Source organism: Cornus florida, unplaced genomic scaffold (genome assembly GCF_030987335.1).
Source record: "Cornus florida cultivar Cherokee Brave unplaced genomic scaffold, ASM3098733v1 CherokeeBrave_3.0.0_Hap2_Chr05, whole genome shotgun sequence".
NCBI lineage: Eukaryota > Viridiplantae > Streptophyta > Magnoliopsida > Cornales > Cornaceae > Cornus > Cornus florida.
The window spans coordinates 22,812,731-22,840,423 of record NW_026775575.1 but is presented as its reverse complement, the minus strand read 5'-3'; the positions used below and the strand labels follow the sequence as shown (position 1 = coordinate 22,840,423).

At 36.1% G+C, this 27,693-nt stretch overlaps 1 protein-coding gene across 5 annotated transcripts; it reads left to right on the top strand.

The window, feature by feature from the left end:
• Positions 1–27: 27 nt before the first annotated feature.
• On the top strand, positions 28–27,603 carry LOC132306192 (uncharacterized). Of its 5 annotated transcripts, none has more exons than XM_059803502.1 (17): positions 28–557; positions 2,974–3,073; positions 12,568–12,748; positions 12,847–12,958; positions 13,039–13,131; positions 19,356–19,460; positions 19,920–19,982; positions 20,132–20,215; positions 20,303–20,418; positions 20,674–20,775; positions 20,892–21,005; positions 21,117–21,173; positions 22,510–22,576; positions 22,832–22,885; positions 25,278–25,352; positions 26,711–26,746; positions 27,018–27,603. In XM_059803502.1, exons 3-17 carry the CDS (start codon positions 12,723–12,725, stop codon positions 27,108–27,110), a joined length of 1,197 nt encoding a protein of 398 aa, XP_059659485.1. In that variant the 5' UTR covers positions 28–557; positions 2,974–3,073; positions 12,568–12,722; the 3' UTR covers positions 27,111–27,603. The 5 variants fall into 5 exon arrangements, with proteins under 5 accessions (XP_059659485.1, XP_059659483.1, XP_059659487.1 ...); XM_059803500.1 differs by having other exon boundaries at positions 29–557; positions 12,595–12,748; XM_059803503.1 differs by lacking the exon at positions 28–557 and adding an exon at positions 1,015–1,436.
• Positions 27,604–27,693: the final 90 nt, after the last annotated feature.

Here is a 27,693-nt window from a genome sequence, read left to right as displayed (position 1 = left end):
AATCTGAAAAAACTAAAAATCGCTCTCTGAAAATTGTTCTCCAGAACTGTTCTTGAGAGCTGTTCTATGAAATGCAATCCAAGCATGGCCTTGACTTGGCTCTACACACATCTTAGCTTTCCATCTCCATCCATTAAAAACATAAGTCATTTTCTGGTCCTCCATAGCTGCCAACGTAGATAAGCTTCAAAACCACAATATTGACCACAACCTGAAGTCTCTTCCAATTCAAAACAAAGTTGAGATCATCAAGAAACCCAAGCAGATGGATTTCAATTGGGCAAATCCACAATGCAAATTGAGCACTTACACAAAATATGCACCAATGTTTCACTCTCCATACCACACACCAAACAAAAATGCCGTCATGAGAGCATTTTCATAAAAAAAGATGCTTATTCTTTTTTTCTTCTTGTTTTTGATAAAACATAAACAAAACCACAAATTGATGCTCTCTCCGTTTGTCTCTCCTCTCTCTCTCAGTTCTATGAAACGCTTCGAGCTTTGAAGACGAGGATTCAATTTGTAACCTCTCAGCTGCAACAGTCTCTCTGTAGGTATGACTCTCTCTCTTTCTCTCTCTAAATCTATCTTCCTCTAACCATACGTTTACTGTGTTTAATCGAAATTCGAACCTTAACCCTAATTTGGCCCACTGACCTCACGAGTTTGCCCCAAAATTTCAGCTACAGATCTCTATTGTACACACCCCACTCTCTCCTACCTGCGCGAATATATATATATATATATACATATGTATAATAAACAAATTTTACATTGAGGTTTTCTCCGAAATGAATTTCAATTTGAGTATAAAGTGTAAACACTTTGTTGATTTGATTTGTATACTCATGCTTGTGTACGACTTTCTGCACCTGTTCAATCCAAGCTCCTTCTCCTTCTCTCTCTCTCTATATATCTGTATAATACGTAGTATATCTATATATATATTTCTGTATAATACGTAGTATATCAATATATATATATGTATATGTGTATATAGTTTTATTTGCAAAAACCTCTCTCTAATATAAAATATTCGCAATTTTCCCAACTGAATATACAGCATGTCACACCCTTAAACTATAACTGTTATTGCGAGTTGCAACATACCCCCATCTCTCTCCCTCTCTCTGTCCCCCTTGCTCTCTCACACGCAACGTCTAACTAAGCCCTGAAAGGCAGCAGCGTCTTTCTCTCCGGCAACGTCTCTCTCTCTCTCTCCCTCCCGCAACTTGCTTCTCATATCTATTTCTCACGCAACGGCTATCTCATCTCTGTCGGTCTGTTCTCTCTCCCCAACGGCCTCCATTGGAGATCAAAGAGGCCTTGGTTGATTGAAGAACTCCCTCCGCTGTGGACTTGGGTGATCGAAGAACCTTCAATTACTGGGTTGTGGTCTCTCTTTCTCGTCGGTGATCGAAGAGGTCTCTCAGGTGAACATCTTTTGGGTCTATCTGGCTTCAATTTCATCGTTTGGGTTTTCTCCGCGGTGGACTTGGAGGGCACACCTTATGAACAAAAACATAAATCCTGTGCTTTCGTTATCTGAAACTATGAATTTTGTTTCATGTCTCGTATATAAATGTATTTACGTGGATTGAGTTTCCTGTGGTGCTCTGTATTGAATCTTTTATTCAGTTCATCTTCAATTTCTTATGTTCACTGAATGAGTATAATTATCTTAATTTTTTCTTGTTAATAAATCCAATATATAAAGTAAAGATGATAGGATAACTGATTCATGTCTTGATGATACACACGTGTATACAGAGAGAGAGAGAGAGAGTAAGAAGGGTGATGGGAATGAAGGTAGTGGTACCTCACCTCACATTCTAGAGTAGAATCAGGCACAACTTATTTTCTTTCTTCTTGTTCCTCATTAATATTCAAACTGATGAAAGCTTTATTTAGGCTTGATTTGGCTATGAGTTTGTTATCCTTTTAGGGGAATTGGTTGGATTTGAATAGTTCTCTTGCGGTACTGCCTCAAGGTATTTGATTTGTTTTAAAGAGTGTCATTTTAAGATATTAGTTTAATGAGAGGTCAATTTCTTATTGGCTGTACAAAGACATTTGTTTTATAGAATATCTAGTCTCTACACTTGAAATTAGGCCAGCGGTGGGAGAGAGAGGCAGCCAACAGGACAGCAGAAAGGGAGGCACGAGCATGAGGGAGAGATAGGGTGAGAAACAACAATGTAACTATGTTGGTAGTAAAGCCATAGCTATGAATGACGTTGTCCGAACTCCAAAACATTGATATAGTAATATGTTATTAAATTCTCGAATAATATATTCATGGGTTAAATGTAATTTAACTATAAACTTAATGGCAGAGTGATGGAAGTTACATAGCTGGCATTGTTTGCAAGATTTTAATTCAGGAGGGCAAATATTATTTCAGGGGGGCTAGGGTTGTTTTTTTTGCAATTAACCCATATATATATGAACACAAACAACTTAAATTGTTGGAGCATTCATGAAATTCATAGTCATTTGAGTAATTTCATGAAAGTTAGCTTCTTAGTCACTAGTCAGGTAAATATGCTCTACACTTGGAAAAGATCTTTTAGATATGCTCTGCATCAGCACGGACAGCGAAACTATTTTTGATTTAATTAGATAGCTATTCTGGTAATGTGCATACATTCTTTTGTTAGTTAAAGAATGAATTTCAGTATTGGGTATTTTTTTTTTTTTTTTTCTTATTGGTAATTAAGATTGTAATAAACTGTATTGGGTATTTGGGTCCTTGGGTTCACTCTTTCTGTTGTATCATCACTTGTTCACTGCATCTTATTTTTCTTTTACTGATTTTTCCACTATACTACTTATTATACCTTATGCTTTAGCGATTCATTTGTTCACGTTACTTAAATGCTTAAGCTCCTTCTGACTATTTCATTCTTATATACGTGTGTGTATATGTAATAATTTTATTCTGTAATAAATATGTTTATGTGATATCAGGTGCTGGGGTTTTCATTCAAAAGCAAGTATATCCTTGGAAACATCACGGTTCAGACCAAGCTTGTGAGGTCACCTCTGCTGGACTGTCACTGCTTTCTATGTATGTATCAACTCTAGTATTTTTACACACAATCTAGCCATGATCCGGGTTTCATGCAGTGGTCTATTTTTGATGAAGTTCATTCAATGCATTTATCATCGTTTTCCATTTATTTTGCTTTATATTGATTGATAACTGACTGTGACATTGATGATGACAAATCTGTCACTCGTTGTGGTAAGCAAATAAACACAAAGCTTGATGTGGGGTTCTACTTGCCATGCACATACATGTCGTATGGTTGGGAGGATAAAGAATAATCCTGGCTCAGTATTGATATAGTTTTAGCGAATGTACCTAGCTCAGTTGATGCGCATTTCACATATTACTCATCTTTCATGGGTATTTGTTTGGTACCTACTTTACATATAGTGCAGGTTTCTGTTGGCTTTTATTTATGGGATAATTTCAACGACACCCCCTCAGGTTGGGCCAAATATCACCCTCAAACATTTTTTGAAAATAACTATCACTTGCATTACAAACTTTTGCTCCGTTTTTCACTCACACCCCAACCGCTACTTTTTAGAGGTGTTAGACAACTTTTTTCATATAAAGAGACATATTTACCCTTTGACTTCGATTTGACTAAATAAAGTGTAGTTTAATTATTAAACTGACACTTTTACCCTTAATTTTTTTTTTTTTTGGAATTTGACATTATTTTCCCTTATTGTTCCATTAGAATTAATTAAGGAAAGTAGCCTCATTAGCGTAATTGAAGAGTAAAAATGTTGCTGTGTAATTGGTAATTCCTTTGTAATTGCTGATTTGAAGTGTAAAAATGCAAGTGAATTGTAATAATATTTTTAACATGTAATTACAAATTTATTTTTAAGCCTGCAATTGCTAAAGCCCATAAATGTGAAAAAATATCCCAATAAAGTCATTACATATAAATCTGAAAGCATCTTAATCCAGGAAAAAAAATCCGGTTAACAGATTGAAAATTATGATTAATTAACCCTAATCCAGGAAAAAAAATCCAGATCAATTAACCCATTAAATAACCTAATTAGGGTTAATTAACCCTAATAAACTAGGAAAAAAAAAAAAAAACCCTAATCCAGCAAAAACTCGCGAAAAAGGCTGATGGCCTAATTGACAGATATAAACAAGTGGCACAAACAAGTAGGGGTGGCAAATTATGACACGACACGAGTTAAAAGGGTTTGGGTTTGGCATAAACGGGTTTGGGTCATAAAAGGGTCGACACGATTAACCCGTTTACTTAACCTTGTCGGGTTAGGATTGAGGGGTTCAACCCGTGTAACCCGTTTATGACCTATTTAACTCAACATGTTATAATCATGAATATGAATCATGTAATATGTTACCAGTTTAAACCCAATTACTATGGATAGTTAAGTCATTTCAACATAAACCTTATCTATGCCTTATGATTTTTCTTTTTATTTTGAATATTTGGGTTAATTATGATAATTTTTTTCTATTATTTAGTATTTGATAATATTAAATGTCTCGTTTTAATAAACAGGTCATTAAACGGGTTAACACGATTACCTGTTTAATAAACGGGCTAGGTTAGTGTTGAGATTCTTGACACGATTATTAAATGGATTGGGTTTGGGTTTACCTATTTAGTATAATATCCTTACATCGACACGACACGAACATGACCCACGAATACGAATTGCCACCCCTACAAACAAGGGTCAATTCGCCTTACATTCATCTGTAGAGAGATGGGTTTTTGAGGTAGAAAGAGGAAGTGCAGAGGAGCTGGCAAATGCCCAACGGGCAGAGGAAGAGGAATGTGGTGAAGTGGGTTGCCAATGATGCAAAGACTATAACAATAACATGCAAACACAAACAACGTCCTAGCCTCTGTTGACAGCACCTTCCTTGCCTCTGTTCACAATATCAAACCTTCCTTATTAAGGTTGAAATAGGCTTAATCGATGAAGAAACGTCTCTGAAAAGGCCTGAAATGGCCTTCATCGATACGAAGTTGGATGGAAGGCATATGGGTTTGATTGGTGATGTATGCGGATGGACTCTGGAACTATGGATCTAAGGGTTTCACGGCGGCGTTGATCTGTAGAGACATGGCGGTGTTGATCTGTAGAGAAGAGAGGGTGTTGATCTGAAAATCGAGATGCAGCCAATAATGTATTAGAGGAGAGAGAAAGAAAGGGTGTGTATGGGCGGAGTAGTGGTGATAGGTGGGTATGATAATGAGGGGTATAAGAGTCATTTGAGTAAGATGATATTTTGGAATAAATTGAGATTAAAAAATAGGGGGCAAAGTTGTATTTTCCTATGCTATTAACGGAAACTGTAACGGAAAAGGTAAAATGGACCTAAGTGATAGTTATTTTCCAAAGATGTTTGAGGGTGAAAAATGGCCAAACCTAAGGGGATATTAGTGAAATTAACCCTTTATTTGTTTCTTTTTATAAATAGGTTTCTGTTGGCTTTTTATATTTTAGTAAGCTTATTTTATTTTATTTTTTTTGATACCCATCTCAGATGCAGCATTGATAATTCTTGGGAAAAAACTTATAGAAGTTTTGTTTAGGTGAACTAACAATAATCTGATTGGATTGTATTTTCCGACTAGGTAAGACTAAAAGATCTTCCTTCTTCTCATTTTATTGTTCTAGATTTTGTGGAATGTCATGTATTAAGAAGATAGCAAGGTCGCCTTTAAGAATTTTTAGTTAGATAGTTATTTAAATTTTTGTCTATTCATTTAATTCTTTGATCTCATTGCAATGTTTGTGACTGATTTTTTTTTTTTCTAATTTACTTTTTGAAAATAATAATAGAGAGTATAGAAACATGAGAGGAAGAAAGGGAAGTTATTATTTTTTGTATCATATAGGGATTACTGGTGCTTAGTATCATCTGAAGCATATGGTGAAAGAATCTTCAATAAGTGGAGTTGATGAAAGAGCTTATCTTAGGGGGCCTGGACTAATTAGAGATGAGGTCTTTAGGGCTCTGCAAAAGCTGATGAGCTGCAACTCAGAGGAGTTTAATTTGTTTAAAGCTCTTTCTGTTGAGGAAAAACATGATGAGAATAGCTTCGTTTACTTTTATTTCTATTCTTTGTTAGTTGTTATGCTTTATTATGCTCAAATCAAGCACATGGTCTGCTATGATGTTTCTTTCTTAACGTTGTGGACTATATGATGTAATGCCATGTGATTTTTGAGAATAGAAGACTAGAGATATGTTGGTATAGATATCTATATATATATATATGTGACTACAGTACTTTATGAGTATTCTAAGTTTACTTATCCAAAATAAAAATAAAAATTAGGGCTCATTTGGTAACGTTTATGTGTTCCTCATTTCCTATTTCTATTTCCAAGCGTTTCTGTTTCTAGCCATTTCTGCTAAAACCAGAATCTTCATTTGTTCCTTAAATTTTGTAAACAAGAAACAAGAATCATGTTTGGTAATGCTCATTTAGCTTTTTGAAAGAAATTCAATTCCAGATGAGTTTGTGGTCTAAAGTAAACAATATGGGTTGGGTCAAGACTAACTCTTCACCCACATATGTTATATGCATCACGTTGACGACCTTTCTGTGTCTTGACATATATTATCATTCAATTCCTATCTTCTAGACATGGACCCAAGAGTGGCTCCCAAATGAGAGAATGGGGTAAAACCAGGAAGACATCTTTACTTTCCAAGTGCACGAAAATAAAGATGTTTGGCAAGAATCTTAATTCTTAATGACCCAAGAAAAATATATATCAATTACTGTTAGTTATATATATGTATATATTTAATTAGCCCAAGAAGTTTTCTCTAGGGTTTTGATTTGGCCCAATCTATAGGGTTTCAATCTCAATGAAAAATAGAGAATAAAAAACATTGAAGACATTAAGGGTGAGAGAGACAAACGCGCAACTAAGCGTGAACAAGAAGAGAGACGAACTCGCAATTAGCGTGAACAAGAAGAGAGACGAACGATTGGTCCTAGCTACGTAAACCAGAAGAGAGCGTGAATGATGAAGAAGCGTGAGTGATTGAAAGATTGCTTCTGATCGGGGTCTCGTTATAAGTTGGGAATATGTTTCCCGTGATTTGGTTAGAAACAAGTGGAAACAACTTTTTTTTGTTCCTAAAAATTGGGCTTTAGAGGAACACGTTCGCAAATTAAAAAAATAAAAATAATGTTACCAAATATGTTTATCTTACCTATTTCTGTCTTTGGCTTTTTGGAAACTAGAAACAAGAAATAGAAATTGGGATTACCTGAGCTTAGTGTCACGGACCTAGAGATTTGGCGCAGCGGCACGGCCTGTGCGGCACCAAGGCGTTGCTTCAGCTCACGCAAGCACCCTGGTCAGCCACCGCGACCTGCCCTCTCAAGGATACATGCTGACTGGTTTCGACCTGCCTTGGTCTCATCAGGGGAACGGCTCCAGCTCCCGACCAGTTTGTGCAGGGATGGCCAACTCCCTTCTTCATAGTCAAGTCCATGACTAGCGACAAGCACCTCGAACTGAACCGAGTCGATCTGCCTGAACTTTGAAGATGTACCATCTTGTGGTCTTGCACGCCCCTTCCCTGGAACCATTCCCAGTCAATGAATGTTCTTAGCCAACCAGCATGCGTGTCTTCTATGCTCATGGCGTCGTTAGGAATCGGAACGTGACATTCTCCCCCACCCAAATCCTGCGACGCCCTCGTCGCAGTGCGGCGCTTACTCCACTGCGTCCAACATTCCAAAGTCTCTCTCCTCCAAGTGGTATGCTCGCCTGCCCACCATCGCTTCCTTGTAAAACCCCTGGCTGCAATCGCCTAATGATAGGGTTTCGGGCTAAAGGGCGCCCACTTCTTCGGGACGCAACCCACGTTATGCCGCCTCTGCGACACCCCGAGCAAACAAGGGCCCTCCGGCTGACTTGATACCCGCCCTTCACAACGGTTTGCATGCCTCTTGAACTTGCAAGAACTTTGGTGTGCGCGGCCCTTCGGTCATCCGATGCACCCGGCCCTCCAGCTTCAAAGGACGCGTCTTCCTGGGGAGATGGAGGCTCTTCTCCAACAACATTGATTGCCCATCGATGCTTTAGTGCACCCACTTCATTCTCAAGACCCTCGAATCGACAAGGGGGCACCCCTTTGTGCTTTGTCCCAAGTCCTGCTCTGATACCATTTGTCACGGACCTAGAGATTTGGCGCAGCGGCACGGCCCGTGCGGCATCAAGGCGTTGCTTCAGCTCACGCAAGCACCCTGGTCAGCCACTACGACCTGCCCTCTCAAGGATACATGCTGACTGATTTCGACCTGCCTTGGTCTCATCAGGGGAACGGCTCCAGCTCCCGACCAGTTTGTACAGGGATGGCCAACTCCCTTCTTCATAGTCAAATCCATGACTAGCGACAAGCACCTCGAACTGAACCGAGTCGACCTGCCTGAACTCTGAAGAGGTACTATCTTGTGGTCCTGCACGCCCCTTCCCTGGAACTATTCCCAGTCCATGAATGTTCTTAGCCAACCAGCATGCGTGTCTTCTATGCTCATGGCGTCGTTAGGAATCGGAACATGACATTAGGCTGTGTTCACTAACGTGAAACATTTTCTATTTTTGCTTCGGCAAGAAATAGAAATATAATTTTGTTTTTTATGAGTGACAATAAAAAACAGAAATGGTGTTTATTAAAATCATTTTGTTGTCACAATTTTGAAATCAAAAACTGAAAACACCGTTTAGTATAACATTTATTAAACATTTGTTGTTTCCTATTATATTTTGGATTTATCTATTAAAAACTTACCTGCAAATCCTAACAGTACATGGTTTACTTAATTTGCAGAATTTGGAGTAGATATTTCTTTTTTACTTGTTAAGGGTTCGCTCACCTTTTATAGAGCGCTTTTATTTTAATGAAATTCCCTTATTTACCTATAAAAAAAAAAAAAAAAAAAGAATTTGGAGTAGATATATGAAATACATTCAAGAAAAAAAATACAACATCAATTTTTTTTTTTTTTTTTGATACAACATCAAATTTAAAGTAACACATTCTAAGAATACCATTTACATGAACATAAAATATATTGAATTTAAAGTCATAATTTGTGATTGAATCACGAACTCCTTCTTCAAGTCTGACTTTCTCATTTTCATATTCATCAAATAAAATGCAAGTGGTTTTGAGTAACTATAGAATAGTGATCTCTTGCTCACCGTGAAGCAAGAAATTTTCTACACATCTACCATTGGATTAAATCCAACGGTGATATTACAAATCTACCTTTCTACCTTCCTAATCCAGCAAAACCATTTTTCTACCCATTTAGAGTTTCCTAATCCACTTTTCTACCTATTTCAAGTTTACTAAATTGATATTAACAAAAAAATCCTAGTATAAATTAATATTTCGATTTTAGAAGCTTTTGACGATCCATTCAATTTTTGATAAAATATTGTTATCAATGAGAATTAAAATATTATTTCATGCTTTTCATTTTTGGGAATTAAAATTGATTTACTATACATTGATATGGTTGGCACATTACTTTGTTTTTTTTAATCATTTTTTGAAGTCTTTGATTTTATTCTTAATTTCAACTGTTTATTAGTTCAATTCAGTTAAGATGAGACAAAAAAAATTCTATTGGATTTTTATCTTCTTGAAAAAACTTCTATTGGATTTATATCTTCTCGAAAAAATTCAGCATGTACATATTCTTATATTATTTATACATTTAACTTTGCCCTTTATAAAAAAAAAACCAAGCAAACAAGTCATTTCCAAAAAGTGGCCTGCTACAGTGATGAAAATGTTTAGGCCACTACAGTGAGAAAACAAAGGAAATAGCTTTGTTAAGTCATGTGATTTCTGGTTAGTGAACGCACCCATAGTATCATTTGAAGCATATAGTGAAAGAGCCTTCAATAAGTGGAAGTGATGAAAGAGTTTATCATAGGGGGCCTGGACTAATTAGAGATGAGGTTTTTAGGGCTCTGCAAAAGCTGATGAACTGCAACTCTGAGAATTTAATTTGTTGAAATCTCTTCCTATTGAGGAAAGACATGATGAGAATAGCTTCACTTACTTTTATTTTTATTCTTTGTTAATTATTATGTGTGCTCAAATCAAGCACATGGTCTGTATGACGTTTCTTTCTTTACATTGTGGAGTATATGATGTTATGTCATGTGATTTTTCAAGAATAGAAGAATAGAGATATGTTGGTATACATCATTGTGTATTTGCTTTATTCTTGCCAGAGGGGCTTTATATATATATATATATATATCTTAATAAACTACAGTACTTTATGAGTAATGATACTTTACTTACCCTGAAAAAAAAAAAAAGAAATTTTTTTTTTTTTACCAGTGGATGAGCGTTGGCATAAAGTTACTGTAACTTCATAATAAAATCCATAAAACAGCGAAAAATCTTCTTCTTCTTCTGTTAATTTCAGTCCAATTTTTTTTTGGTAAATACTCATCCCCACAATTGCCCACTATGAGACTTGAACCCCTCACCTCCCCTTTGTAGGAGGAAAGGTTGTACCAACCAGATTAATTGCCCGGTGGTCCAAATTTTGTAAAGCTTGAGTTTCATTAGCATTACAATTTTCGCCATTTCTGGTTTCTTCGGGCTTCATTTTCATAATGATTCACAGTATAGTTTAATCACCATTCTACTATATTGTGATCATCTGACTTGTTACCTCATATATATATATATATATATATTAAGAAGTTTATATGTTATCTGTTTGTGGTATTTGTCACTCCCAACACAGATCAAGAATTTAACTGATTTAGTTTGGATTACAGCAACATAAAAACCTTTTTTTGTTTTTTGTTTTTCTTTTCCCCATTTGCAGAAACTTATTGGCTGTCGGCTTTCATTTCCCCCCCTTCCTTTTTCATGCATCTATGATGTTGTGGGTGCATTATCTCACTTTTTTGGGAAGCCAAAGATTAAAGGAAGAGAGAACTTATAACTAAAAAGATCATATATGTTCACTTAAGTTGTTTTGTAATATGAAGTATCCCAAATTTTTGTAAGGGAGTCGTACCTTTGTCTTGAATATTAAAATATATCATTTTTAGTGTATATCATATACTCCCTTTGTCCCACATATTAGTAATCCATCTTTCCTTTTAGGTTTGTCCCAAATTAGATGTCCCCTTTGAAAAGTCACGGCAAAATAAATTGTTTCTTTCCATGATTACCCTATATATTTTAAAAAAATCTCTCAACTTAGTAATATACATATTTAAACTTGAAAGGACAACTTGGTAATTTTAAAAGGTGACAGTGCAATAATTGCATGTTCTTTTAGAAAGTTCTCCTGCCTAAAGGGACAACTAATATGGGACAGAGGGAGTAGTATAATTGTAAGGGAAAGCTTATTATTATTTTTTTTCTCAATTACTTGGACTTCATATAGAAGAAGAATTGATATAGGATAATTATATGTAGTGTCTACTATAGTTCAAAGTCCACGTCCACGTCCACGTCCACGTAATAATTAACAAAATCCTCAGCTGTTTCATGTGATATTTACTATTATACTTTTAAAATATTGAATATTTGTATTACTTGTTTGTCATTTGGGAATGTTAATCATAATCTACGAAGCATGCATAATTTTATGAGGGCTCGTATTTGTATCGGATCATGATACTCCTTGAATACTGGCGGACATATGTTTGATACTTCTTGAACATATATATATTTTTTATTTTTTAATTTAAAAAATGTAATTGATACATCTCAAGTTACCGTGTGATGTATGTCCGATACTTGACCATGAAACTGCAGCATTTCTAGCATGTATCATACTATAATTTTTAGGAAAAGCGTAACAAGAATTTCAACATTAGAACTTTTTAAAAGAAAAGGAAATTAGTGAGAATTTATCATGTCTAATTTAGTCTAGAGTCAATGTGTGCGATTGTAATTACTAGTTTTTTCATGTAATTATAATGTAGGTAGAAATACTAAATATTAATAGATCTATATAAGCACTATGTTTATATAGTTATATAACATGCCAAAAATAGTATTTTTTAAAATATTTATATACTTATATATATGAATTTTTATATATATATTTTTGCATATCCACATAAACACATTCATACATATTATTGTATTGACATCCATGACCGTGCTTCATTGGTCATGATATATGCATATCACATGACGAACATAAATCATATTGGATTCATACATATATACATATATTTTAACATTTGTACAATTGTACATACGGCTTATAAAATACATGTATTGTCATGTATATATATTGTTGTATCATCGTACTTATATCTCTTATCTATATCCTTACCGGCATCCCTGCATCATAGGTTCTGTAAATCCATATTTTCAGCCACTTAATACTAATTTATCACTTATTTATGAGGGTCGGAATTATGTAAATCTAAAGGTTTTAAACTATGAATATCATATTTAATGACCACCTAATGTGATCAGACCGAATTGTCTTATGATTTGTTTTTTTATTACAGATGAAATTTTAATTGTGCATTTAACAGGAGCTGTACTTTTTGGGATCGTCACATTCACTTTACCTAAGCTGGAGAATGATGTAAGCGCATCAAAGTCGCTCAAAGAATTGGTTTTGCCCAGCGCATGACCTTTTGAGTTGAGTGACTTTACCAAGATGGGGACCTCACACCGCAAGTTTATGTATAGACTCCTTTTTTACATTCTAGTGAATTCGTGAGAGTTGCTTGAGTACCAAAATGTGGATTAACCGTTCAATCTGTTTTCTTGGTGGTTTTCAGAGGAGTTTTTAAAAGATCAAATGGCAGTGTCAGACTTATTGTCACCACTTTTATCGGAATGGTCTTTGGATATTTTGTTGGTGTTTCATTTCCGTATGTTCATTTAAATAAGGTATGTTAGCATGATTTCTAAATGATCATGTGTTGCATAAGATACATATCATTCATTTGATTCATTGTGAAATATTGCAGATAAACTTATCTTCAAGCCTTATATCATCTCTTGATGTAGCCTTCAATGACAACCATCATAGTTCAATGAGGGACAGTTCTACAACACCAAAGGTACTTTTCTTTTGACACTTATTCTTCTAAAGTTGTATTCCCTGCATTTAAAAAGTTATCCATCATTACAATGACAGATGATACTTTACGTCTGTTTTTTACTTGTCTTCTTTTGCGATGAGTTACTTGCTGAGCAAAATATAATAAACTGTTATTGAATAAGAAAACAATCTGAATTTATCAATTAAACTGATTTTTAATATAAAATTGTGATTTTATTTGTTTATCTAAATTATATCTATTGGGTAAAATCACATAAAAGAGTTTCAATCAAAAGAAGTGAATATTACTATATTGGGGTTGAATACATTATGGGAAATATTTTTATAGTTCTTCATTAAAGTCACATGATTCTTATGTAGATCTTTCTTTTTATTTGACAATTCAGTTTTAGTTTATATGCTTATCCCTTTGTTGCTTTTTTGTTTGTATGTGTGTGTGTCGCGTTATCTTATTTATCAAAAAGGTATCAAATCTGAGAAACTTTTAGTGACTTTTAAAAAGTTGACCATTTAATTAAATCAGTTGCACCAAACTTGGAACTTTGACAAATTGGAATTAGTTTAACCTAAAAATAAAAAAAAGAAAAAGAAAAGAAAATAATTTGGAATGTGTAGTACAAGTGCCTTGGATACCATGACATACATTTGATTTACTTGACAATTGTATGTTTAGGAGCTACGTAGGAGCAATTGTTTATGAAGATGTCATTGTACATAGTTTTGTTAGGGACGCGTTCCCCTTTTGAACGCTTTTTTATTGAATTATTTACTTATCAAAAAAGAAGATGTCATTGTATATAATTTTATATCTTTCACACTTATTGTATGAAGATCATCGAGGGGCTTGATTGACACCTGGAGAGACTGTTTTGTGGGAGTCACGCCTGTGATTTTTAGAGGGCGACACCCTTTTGTGTTTGGTGGTGCGTTTGGAAGGAGTGGAATAGAAGATCTTTGGACGGGGAGGAATCTTCCATTTGCTTTGAAATATCTTATTATTAGTTCTCTTTCTAGTTTGGGGATGGGGAGAAATTGTAAATCTATAGAGGAGTTTGTTGATTTTTTGGGTTCCTTTGCCCTTTTCGTTGGCATCGGCCTTTGTGTAGTTATTGGGATGCATTCCCCTTTTGAACGTGTTCTAATATGTTCTTACTTATCAAAAAAATGAAAAAAAAGACCGACCATTGATTATCTATAATTAACATTATATCAATTTGATAGTGATTACCTAAGCTCAAAATGGTGACCAAATCAAAAAAGATTCTTGCTGATGGTGGCTATGGTTTTTATATATTTATTTATTTTTTTATATAATATGATTGCACAAATGAATCATATGATATTAAAAAAAGGTGTAGCCCCTTATCCAACTTCCTACTCTTGCCTCATTAAGGTAGATATAGTCCCAACTTCTATAGGATTTAAGATATCTTTATCGACATTAATGCTTTAATTTTTTACTAAAAGAAAAGATGGCTTTTCATGTTTTAATTTTTTTTTTTTTTTCATACACCCATGGTATTCTTCTAGAGGATTTAAGATCTCTCTCTCTCTACACACACACACACACACACACACACACACACACACACTCTCAGAATCCTTAAAACGTGACTGTCTTGACCCTTTTGTCTTAGTCTTTTGGTTCATTATGTTAGGGTTTTAGATAATTTGGATCTTTCTTTCCTAGCAAATGATAGATTGGTTGTGATTTTTTAGTTTCATATAATATTGGATTCTGCATTTGCATTTTATGAGCAATAAAATGGTGTCGTGTTGTCAATGATAAGTAACACATGCTAAATGTTGGTTGTTATTTGTGGTGGGTTACCAGGGCTTATTAGGCTTAAGGGAGATGATGTTTTCTAATAGGAGCACTTCCACTTATGATGTTACTGTCTGCCTCATCCTCTGGCTCTCCTGTGACAGCAAATGAGGCTTTGATTATTGAATTTATATTTAAAAGTTAGAAAGAATGGATTCCTTAAACTTCGTCGACAATTTTTTTTTCTAATAATGGAACATTGCAGCTACATAAACTCCTCTGCTTATATCCATATTTTGGAAACTAAAGAAATTTAGAGATGACGGCAATTTTATTCGAGAGTTCAGTTTCTCTCTCCCTCCTCCCTCTCTTTTTTCTCTCCTGATAAGAAAGAGTATATTAGAAAGCCTTCAAAAGGGGAATGCATACTGGAAACTATACAAGGGCCAAAGCCAGAGAAAAGGTCCTAAGGATCCTGTCTATTTAAAAGAGCTAGAAGTCCATAAACATCGTCCAATTTCCAAATAACCTTAAAATTCAACCCTTACCAAAAATAACCAAAAACAATCAAAATAAACCTAATTATATCAAATCCCCAATTTTTATGCGGTTCATTCATAAAAATCATAACTCGTTCTCCATCACCCACCCTCCTCGATGGAGCACCTAAAGGCAGACCTAGATAAGAAATTGGAAAAGAGCTAACCCCAAACCCATGGATCACAACAAAAGAAGCAATATCCTGGACCTCCCCCATAGGGACAAGCGCACTATTTCCCACCTTTGTTACATGGACTCTTCAAAAGTAGTGAAGTACCCGTGTCGGACACATATCTCTCGGACATGGGTATGGGATATGGGTCTGGCACTTTTGGCTGGACATGTACTTAAAGAGCATATCTAATCATTTAATTTCATTATATTATTACTTTAAAATGAGTTAAATGCGTATATTGAACATTATATTCGATAAAACATTACTTTACTCTAGAAAATAAAATAAAATAATTAATAAAATGCATATTTAGCCGTGTCCGTGTATCCTTCTGTTTGGAGATTTGACACGTCCGACGCATGGATACATACCCGAGTCCAATACCCGTACCCGAATCCATGTAACATAGTTTCCCACATTCTGGGTTGCATTTGCATCACATAAGACCAAGATATCATCCGCAAACAGCAAGTGAGAGATATCCATTTGATGGGCTACATCTCTACCCACCTTGAATCCCCTGATGAAGCCCACTGCCCTCCTCATTAGTCTACTAAGAGTCTCCATAACAATGATGAACATTAATTGATAAAGAGGATCCCCGTCTCAAGCCCAGTTTACTACCAAAAAATCCCAATGGGGACCCGTTGACTAGAATGGAAAATATGACGGATGAAACACACCTTATTCCATCTCCTCCATCTCTCCCCGAAGCCCAACCTCTCCAATAAATACAGCAGGATGCTCCAACTAACATCATCATAAGTTTTCTCGATATCAAGTTTATAGTCCATGGACACCACTATTCATCCTGGAATCCACACACTCGCGGGCAATAAGAGCAGAATGCAGAATTGCCGATTGCCAATTAAAGAGTTCTGGGACTCTGAAACGACTCCATCCAAGAGTCATGACATCCCTCAATCTAATAGCAAAGACTTTAGCTATAAGCTTATAAATAAGCCCCTTTAAACTCATAGGTCTAAAGTCCTTAACATCGGACGCTCCACCCTTCTTAGGGATGAGGGCAATAACAAATGTATTTAACAACTTCTCGAACCACCCACAAGAATGGAAATCATGGAAGGTGCCCATCACCTCACCCCTAATCACATCTTAGCTCTCCAACAAAAACCTAATAGTGAAACTATCCGGATCCGGAGCTTTATTACCATTACAACTCTTTAGCGTCTTCAGCACTTCCTCCTCGGAGAAAGGAATCTCAAGCCATCCCTTTCCATCGTTGAAATCGAATAAAAATAAAGATCGTCAAGCCGGGGACTCCAACTGTAAGACTCAGTGTAGAGCCTTTGGGTAGTAGGAGATAATCCCCCTACACACCTCCTCCTCCCAAGACGACTCCACCCTATCAACACGGATCTGCCCAATATGATTGCCCCTCCTGTAGGCATTTGTAAGCTTATAGAAGAACCTTGTATTGCGGTCACCCTCTTTAAGTCATAAAGCTTGAGATTTCTACCGCCACAAAATCTCCTCGAAAATAGTGATCTCAACGATCTCAGCAATCTCTGCCTAGCAATCTACTCTCCGAAGTCTCTGAGCCTTTACAATACCGCCCATCCCCTCCAACCGATCAATCTCAGCAATTTCAGAAAGGCCTGTTCTTCCTCCACCACAAGTTCCCAAACAACTCTTTATTCCATCTTTTAAGATCAGCCTTTAAGAACCAAAGCTTCCCAGCCAAACCAAAACTCGAGGTACCTATCACCGTGGCCTCTCCCACCACGACCGAACTCTCCCTTGGAAATCCTCTGCTCTAAGCCACATATTCTCGACTCTTAAAGGAGTGCTCCTAGATCTCAAACCACCACAATCCGGAAGAAGCGGAATATGATCAGAGGTCACCCTAGCCAAAGCCGCCTGAACAACTTCCGGGCTTCTCTCCTCCTAGTCCCCAGAAATCAAGAATTTGTCCAGCCGGGGGAGGGGGGGACTCCCTCCGTACTGCTAGACCAAGTGAAGGCCGCCCCCTCCTACGGTAAGTCACTAAGATGATGACCATCAATAAACTGTGAAAGTTGCATCATAGCCAAAGACCACTGCCCACTTGTGGATCTTTCTGTAGGGGATCTAACCACATTGAAGTCCCCACCCATACACCAAGGAAGGGACCACATCCCCCTCCCTAGACTAAGTTGCTCCCAAAGCAAATGTATCTCTCCATCATCCACGGGCCCTTAAACCCCGGAGAAGGCCCATCTAAAGCCATCCTCCTCCATCATGAAGGCACATGAAATAGAGAACCTCCGTTTCCAAATGTCCACCTCGACACCCATCTCCTATTCCACATGATGAGGATGACCCCGGAAGACCCCAAAGCATCCAAAGCCTCCCACCCAATGAACCTCCCTCCCCAAAGACGACTAACCATCATCGAAGCAACCTTTGATTCTTCCAAACAGACCACATGAGCCCCCTGCTTCCTCACCGCCAACTTCATCACCGTCCTCTTGTCTGGATCATTAAGACCGTGGACATTCCAATATATAATTCGGAGCTTCATGCGGAAACAATGTCATTCCCCTCCCCCTTACAACTCCCTCTACCCCTCTACCTCACCTACCCGTCCTTCCCCTCATAATTGACATAAGAGATGAGATTTCTCACCTCCGTCTCCCTTCTCCAAGAGGGAGGGTTCTTCTTTCTCCTACCCCTCTTTTTAGGCTTCTTCTTCAACTCCCCATCTCTCCCCTCCGCCATCGCATGGTGAATCGACAAAGCTTTCTCTCTGTTACCCTCAAAAGAGACACCCAACAACCCACTTGTCGCACCGATATTCTCCTTCACCCACCCCTTGCCTAAGTCAACCTTTCCCTCCCCGTAGTACCCGTCCCCATTCCTTCCGGTCACACCACAGCCAGGGGATCAATCGCACCCAAGTTTGGATGACCCTCCCCCTTCCACAACATTAAATTAAGAAACCCATCCCTCTGATCCCTCAATGTACTTCCCTCACCACAATCCAGCCCCTTCTCAGCCTCATCACAAGACGGCCAGTCAATAGAGCTATCCCACCCACCATCCGACCTATCAGACTGAGTGTTCTGGGCATTGCTTAGCATAGCATCGGTAAAAAATCTATGCCTTTTCAGTTCTTGTACCAACAAAGCTGCAGACTCATCACTAAGGGTGATTCGAACATCACTGCCAACACAAACTGTCATTTTTTCGGTGCAACCAGCCGCACCATCAGTCTGAGAACTCATCGCAGTCTTCCCAGCAGACCTGCATAAAACAGAACCCTTTTCCCTTCGGTTCTGAGCCTCTGGCACTCTCCCCATAACCCTGCCAGAAGAAGAAGACACAGCAGAACAAGAGAAGTCCGAGAAAGAGCCAAGTCCCCCATGCTGTTCAAGTCATCACCTCGGTCAAAAACCCAGTCGAAACAGATTTCGTCACATCCCTTTATGACATCCCAAAGCACCCAGACCGACCAGAAGCCTTCTCAATCTCCTCTGACAAACCATCCTCTGATACCGCCTTAACCACAGGCGATAGTTTCCATGAGTATGTTGGATTAGACAGTAATTAATTTTCTATAATTTGCGTCAGTACTCCATGACATTGGGATTGGAGATATTTGATCAACTGATTTTTTGCATCTATTCTTAGTTGCTAGTTATGATTGCATTGCAGAAATTTACTTTTTTCAGCACCCCAAGAGTTCATGTTCAATTTTAATTTGAATTCATAATTTGTTTATGGTTGTTTCTTCTCCCAGATATACGTTCCAATGAATCCTCACGGTGCAGAGACATTACCTCCAGGAATTGTAGTCTCCGAGTCTGATTTTTATTTGCGAAGATTATGGGGTGAACCAAGTGAGGTATGTTTTTGAAATGGTTCTACAAAAATTAACCGTGGTGGTGGTGCTGGAACTTGCAGTTATTTACCATCAATGGATGGTTGGAACAAGTTGAGACTCTTAATAAATTACCAACTCTTGTTAACTGTTAGTCAAATACGATCAATTTGATAGTTGTATTATCACTTAAGAATCCCACTACAGTAGACTCACTGTTTTATCAGTAAATAATAGTAGTCATTACATTTCTAAAGGCAATGACATATGTATCTAACTATTTTTGGCCCAAATATTTTTCAAAAATTAGTTGTTTTTGTTGAGGAGGTTAAAGTTATTAGTTTCATTTGGTTGCCTTAGATTTTTTCAGACTAATTTGCGCTGAGTTCTATTGTTGGGTTTCATTGTTTTCTTCATGCATGCATTTGTGGATGGTTTAGGATTGGTAGGCAGGATTGTGGATTTATTGGTTTACTATTGTAGGTGACAAGCTCATTCTCAGTCAGAAAATATATTGCTCCATTCATTTTGAGCATGCAGAAAATGGTGAGTGCAACAGGGATCCAGCACCACCATATAAGAAAAATAGAATTAAATTTAGAATTATACTGTCTCCTACTGTGAGACTTCCATTTATTTGGCATGGGGGTTAGCTTTCTAGGTTTTGCCTAATAAAAAATATTTTGAACTTTCAGGATTTCGAAAAGAAGCCAAAGTACTTGGTAACCTTCACAGTAGGTCTGGCTCAGAAGGGTAATATTGATGCAGCAGTTAAAAAGGTTATAAGAGTTGACATCCCATCAGTTATAACTTTTTTTTGATATTGCAGGAATACCAACTTTTATAATCTTAAACACTTTTTGTAGTTTTCTGAGGATTTCCAAATTTTGCTTTTCCACTATGATGGTAAGGCAAGTGAATGGGATCAATTTGAGTGGTCAAAGACTGCGGTCCACATCAGTGCAAGCAAACAAACAAAATGGTAAGATTCATTTGTGTTCACATAGTTTTGGGGTTCTACTGCTCTATCACCTTCTGTATGAGCACTCAAAAACAGAGATGTAATTAGGCTCTTTTGCTAGAAAAAAGGAAAATGAAAGAACAAAATAAAGAAGTTTTTCAATAACTTGTGCATCCTCTGTTAGATTTATAGCGATGCTTAGCTGCCATGTATTTTCCTGCTGGTGCAATAAGTTTGCATTTGATTTTTATTTCCATAACTTCCTATCTTCTGCAGGTGGTATGCAAAGAGGTTTTTGCATCCCGATATCATAGCTGCTTATGATTACATTTTCATTTGGGATGAAGATCTTGGAGTTGAACACTTCAATGCTGAGAAGTATTTTTTTTTATTATTTTTATTATTTTTGTATTTATTCTTCTTTTGTATTTTATCAATCATGGTTGCTGGTTAAATTTTAATAATATATATATATTTTGGGTTTAATCCACCAGATATATTCAACTAGTGAAGAAACATGGGTTGGAAATTTCTCAACCAGGTCTAGAGCCAAACGAATCATTAACATGGGAAATGACAAAGAAGAGAGATGACAGAGAAGTTCACAAGTAGGCTCTATTTTAACTCTCTCTTTCTCTCTCTCTCTCTCTCTCCACACACACACAATGCTATTGTTTTCTGTGCACAATTTGATGTTTGAATGTCTGGTTTTGCAACAGAGATACAGAAGAGCAGCCTGGCTGGTGCAATGACCCGCATTTGCCTCCATGTGCTGCGTACTCTCTCTCTCTCTCTCACACACACACACGCACACACACGCATTAGAACTTGTTTAATAAGTTCAAATGTTAGTTCGGCTCTCTTTGAACATTTTATTTCCATTTAAACCCGCAGCCTGGCTGGTGCAACGACCCACCTGCTATCATTCTTAGATTCATTATGACCTTTACAAAAATCTTTTGCATTTAGGTAGGAATATGTTTTAAGGCAGACTTTCTGATCATGCAATAATATCTCTTATATACAATTATAAATTCTTGAAAATAAACTTTTTTTTTTTTCCCTCTTTTTTAGTGAGTAAGCAATGCACACACCCATTTTGCCCCCCACTTGGGGCTTGAGTCCTCAAACCTTCCCTTTGGGGAGGTGGAGGTCATACCACCTAGGCCAAGGGTCTTGTGGTAATTTAAATATACCGTTGTGATGCAATATTTTTAATTAAATCTCATGTAACCTCTGGAATTACAAATAGTCAAAGTTACCATTGGTCAAGCCTATGTTTTGATAAATTGTTTTTCTGCTTTTGCTGATTTCACTTCTTTTTATGTGATTGCTATTGGATGAGATTACTTTGGTTTTGGTGGAAGAAGCAGAACTTTGTTGAAATAGCTGTTTGTGTCATGGTATTTTTTGATTTTGAAAGGATGTACAAGTAGGGAACTCTCAGAAAATTTCCAAAAATATACTCAAATTAATAAAAAAGAGCTCTTTAGAAGAGGATCCAAGGTCGTGTGGGTCTTTTCCTTGTGTTATGGCTGCACCCTGAAAAAGGTTTATCACCATGTTTACCCTCTGGCCCTTTATCTATTTATAGTAGTTTTGTTTTTATTAGATGCTCCTGCTGTTGCATCACTTACTGAACAATTAGTTTCAGTAGAAATAAACCAAAATATCATTTTCTTACCATTATCATTAAAACAATTACTTTGCTTAACAAACTTGGGAGATGTAATGGCCATAGTGTTCCCATGTGATTCTTGTCATTATCATTCCTAAATGTTATTGACAGAATTTTTGGCATCTGTTTAAAGAGAAGGAAAAAAGAAAAGGGAGGGGTGTGTGTGGTGTGTTGAGCAAATGTGTGTGTTTGTGTTTTTTTTTTTTTTTTTTTTTTCCCCGTTTCCCTTTGCTAAATATAAGTGATTTTATGTGATTACTAAATGAGAAATGTATTTTTTGGCTAGCAAAGTTTTCAAAAACTAGAAATATTTATTGATCAACAATTTAAGTGATGTCTTGTGTATCCATCTCAAAATTCTGATTGCATCTACGATTGGGGTGCATTTCACACTTCCTGATAACTTCGGTTTCTTTTTTTCTGCAATTACTCAGATTTGTAGAGATAATGGCTCCTGTCTTTTCTCGGGAAGCTTGGCGTTGTGTGTGGCATATGATTCAGGTAATGTTGTATTCTTGATTGTGTATCTTAATCATATATATTAATGTTTTGTAATATCTTGAACCTTTTAATACTAAGTGCTCTCTTGTGATCAGCTGTTGTTACGGACTTCTCATTTGAGTGTGTTTCAATTTTAGCATCTTTTAATTTCAAGTGCTCTCTTATGATCAGCTGTTGTTGCAGACATTCATCTCATTTGATAGTTTTTCCCAATTCTAGCACCCTAATCTTTGTGTTTTTATGATATGCTTGTAGAATGATTTGGTGCATGGTTGGGGAATTGATTTTGCCCTCAGAAGATGCGTAGAGGTAAATGGTTTTTATTATTATTGTTGTTGATTATGATGATGGAGCCTGCATATGTTAGCGAGTTTGGTGTCACAATTGCAGGGTGAAACTGGGATTATGTTATGGAATCGGTCTTTGCTATTGTGAAAGTCTTTCAGTATTACAACTTACCAAAAAAAAAAAAAATTCAGTATTACAGAACTTGACCAAAACAAACAGATACACAACTTTAAACTATAGAATTCAATAAAAACGACGTGTTATTTTTTTAAATATATTTTGTTGAAGATTTAAAAGTGTTTGATAGGTGGTAGCTTGTATATTAAATCTCATATTAAATCTCAGGCACTTTTAGCAGTAAAAAGTCTACTGATATATGGTTAATGGGTTTTATTGAATATATATATATAAAGGGCAAACCTAGTGCACGAGGCCCAGCCATTGCAGGGTCTAGGGAGGGTAAGATGTACGCAGCCTTGCCTCCTTATGTGGAGAGGCTGTTTCCTTATTTTCATATATATATATATATGGTATGAAAATGAAATTTTAGGCAGTGTTAGTAGTCTAAGTTTAGCTATGACTATTTTGTAGCATCTGTAAATTTAAGTTGTTTGATGGGTTGTTTGAAGTTCAAAAGCTCTCTTGGAAGAGAGAAATGATAAAAATTGGGAAGGTATAAATTATAAAAAATGGGGGGATGGGAGATGTAACATATTTTTCCATGGAACCTGGGCTTATGATATCATGTTTCTAAAACTACAAGACATTGGGGTGCTCTTCTGATTACTACAGGTTTGTAACCCAAACAACCTGGGGGGACATGTAACATATTTTTTCATATAACCTAGGCTTAAGGCAATCGGCTGCTTTTTCTGATTTACTACAGGTTTATTTATTTATTTTTGATAGATAATGAAAAGATTTTATAAATACGCTGAAATGGGCAGCGCTCCCAAACCAAACAACTGCCATCCAAGACAACACTAAAGTTTCAAGCTATCAACAAAATCCAAAAGACAGTCCACTGATATACAATCCCGCCCATACTACAGGTTTATAACCCAAAAACTAAATAAAATTTTATAGAAAACGTAAATATTTATACATATAAAGACATACATGCATATGAATGCTTGGGTATATCATAGGGAAATTTTGGGGTGGGATGGGGGGAAGATATAACATGTTATTCCATTAAACCTAGGCTTATGATAACATTTTGTAGTTTGTACATATGCTTTTCTGATTTACTACAGGTTTACAACCCAAACAACCTGCCTCTATGAAATTCTATAGGAAACATAAATATTTATAAACGTAAAGACGTACACGCATATGCTTGGATATATCATATATGTATATATATATATATATATATATATATATATATTATTAGTAAAATTTTCATTAAAGGCGCTCAAGAAGGGAGCGCTCCCAAAGAACAAAAGACGCCCACGGCAATACTATAATGTCAAACTATTTACAAAATCCAAAATACAAAACTATCTACACTATTTATATATGGTATTGTGTTTCTATGTATGTGGCTTTTGATGGTACCTTGAAATGGTGAGAGACATTTTACCCCATATATATATATATATATATATATATATATATATTGTATATGTTTTTGTTAGCCACCACCTGTGTAACCAATGGATCTGAAGAAGGATCATCATCATCATCCTTGCCATTATTCCATATGGAGGGGGTTGGCTTCTCTAGTGCTTACCTTCTAGTCACACAACTCATCCTCTTCTAACTGGGCATCTTTGGGTCTATGTTGTAGATGGCCATACCACGTAATTTTACTTTTGAATTTATTACTAATAGGCGATGTTCGTAGTTTTCCCCTCACTCATTCATTATTGATCTTATCTCCTCTAGTTACTCCTATCATCCATCATAGCTTCCTCATTTACGGTATATGAATGCGTAAACCTGAAGAAGGATATGTTTAGGAAAAATATGTTCAAATGATTTTAATAGTCTGGTTGTGTTTACCTTTTAACAAAGATATTTGTCTTGCCATTTTGGGCCATTCAAAAGGAATTCATTTTCTTCATTTTCATTAGGAAGTAAGAATTTTCATAATTGAGACTTTTATCAAAAAAAAAGAAAAGGAATTTTCATAATTGAGAGCACAATAGATATTAGCTTGGTTTTTCAAAAATTATTTGTAACAAGAACTAATTTATATATACTTTCTGGGATCTCTTTGGCTTTGTTACACGGCATAAAATATATATATGTCAATATGCCAAGGAGGTTTCCACTGCCCTATATCCGTAATAATTAACAGCTCTGCATTTTTTAGATTAGCATAACACCTTTCTTTAGCAGTTTTTATAATCACTCTTTTTCTCTTTTTTTTTTTTTTTCGTCTCTTTTTCTCTTTTTCTCTCTGCAGCCTGCACATGAAAAAATTGGTGTGGTTGATTCACAGTGGGTTGTTCATCAAGTAATTCCTTCTCTCGGGAATCAGGTGTGTCATCATTAACTTATGACCAATTAATATCTTTTTCTGTATCTTTGTCAAGTGCTTGATGTATTAACAAAATTCCAGTTGCATGCAGCATATTTTGATCAATTATTTTTTCAATTTTGACTGAGTACATTATGCCTCAATTTTTCTTTTTGATAAATAAGTACATTATGCCTCAAATAAAGTTCAAATCTCTCTCTCTCTCTCTCTCTCTCTCTCTCTCGTGCTGTTTATCGATATATTGGTTGATGTTTTGACTTTAAAATGTGTTACGGCAGTGTGTTACTACAGTCTACATGAAAATCATGGTGCATAGATGTTTGAAATATGTCTTACCTTAGTTCTTTGTTGGTAATTTGTTCCCTCAGAAATTAGGGAGATAATTCCATTGTGGGGAAGCAACACTTTGTTGGTAATTAGTTCTTGGAATGTTTAAGGAATTTATTTATCTTTTTTTCTCTTGGGGTGTGAGGGCCTAGGTAGTTTCTCGTAAACACTTGGATTTGGAAGTTGTTCTCCGGAAGCTGAAGAACTAAGGATTAGATTTAGAAAGAATGATTATGAAAATCCATTTAATTATTTGAAATTTAGAAATTTTGACTTTTGTAAATGGAGTTTGGATATTTACCTTGTATTGGAAGCTTTGGAGAGGACTGTTGACGCAGCACTGTCCGCAGATTCAATGGGAGTGTTTGTAGAAAATAAGACATGATATCGTCAAAATGGATTTGTTAAATTTATGATGTCAACTGTTGGACGTCAGATAATAGAAATATTGTTTTGTGAACCTGTTTTATTTATTTGTGGTTAGTTCGGAACATGCAGGCAGGGGCTTATGTCTTGGGCAATAAAAATTATCAGCACCTGTCACTCTGTCAGTTACAAAAATCTTGTACAATCATTTTTTAGAATTTTACTTGGAATGTGGAAGGAACTATTTTTTTTCTACTTCTGGTTTGTGTAGTGGTGACATAGGTCTATCCAGTCATAGTGGCAGGTCATGAAGTTGATGTGCAATGTTATTGTGTTTGTTTTTGAGAGTTTTATTGAACAAAGTTTACTTTTTCCTTTTTTTTCATCAAAGAAAGTTGAGAATAGGGTTTTAGCTGTGAACACTGCTTATTTGAAGAAAACATGATATAAGATGGGAACTTCTTTTGGGTCAAACATTATTCATCATGTTACTTTTTGTTCTTTCTTCTTTTTTCCTTTTTTCCATCTCACAACTCTAGGTTCTTACTCTTCTTTGTCCCTTGTTTCATTTATGTTTTCTTAATATTTTGGTCTTATTTTGTTAAATTGAATCTGCTTTCTAAATTTGGATTCTTATTTTTCTGAATTTTTCTGCAACATTTCAGGGCACATATGAGAATGGGAAAACTCCGTGGGAAGGGGTAATACATGTTTACATTTAATTTTAATATACTTTGATTGCTTTAAAATGGTTTTCAACCTTTCTCTCCAATTAGCATGAAACCCATACTTTCAGTGTTGCCCTGGGCTGCTTTCTATTAAATTAAGATGGAAGAAGTAATAGAAAATTTCTCCCTTCACATATGAAAAATTATACTACGTAGTAGTTATTTATATTCTATTTATTATTTTTAATAGATGAGTAAAAGATTCGGATAATTAGATTTGATTTACTTCCTTCTTCACTCACAGGTGAGGGAGAGGTGCAGAAGTGAGTGGGCTCAGTTTCAGATACGCCTTGCGAAAGCTGACAAGTTATACCTTTCAGGAGTTGGGAGAGGTTAACTTTGGCATGCTTCCAACCCCCAGATTCGCCTTGCAAAGCGGACAAGTTAAAACTTGCAGAAGTCAGGATAGGTTAAATTTGACACGCTTCCAACCTCCGGATACACCTTGCAAAGTGGACACGACGCACATTGCATGAATCGGGAAGGGTTAGCTTTGAAATGCTCTCAACACCCTCTGCTTTGTACATTGTCCCGTTTCTACTTCTTTCTTCTCTATTTTGAGGGGGATATTTCATTGCCCAATACCTTTTAAGTGATGTTTTATTTGTTCTATAGAGGTGTTAGCCAGATTTTCTGTAGTTATAGACAATTACAATCAGATACAGAGAAGAACAAGTCACATTTTGTGTATAGAAGTAGTAAATACTAAACACAAACGTTACAACAAACGACCACTTGTATTTAGGTTCACTCAACTTTTGCTTACCCTATGCTTCTTTATTTTGTTATTTATTTAATTTGTTTATTTTGGGTTGGTGTCATTCCAGCAATTCATCTTCTTCACTTTTTAAAGAATTGTACCTACATTTTGTGGTGTTGTCTGTTTGGCGTATTTGTTATAGCTTTAAGTCCACTTCCAG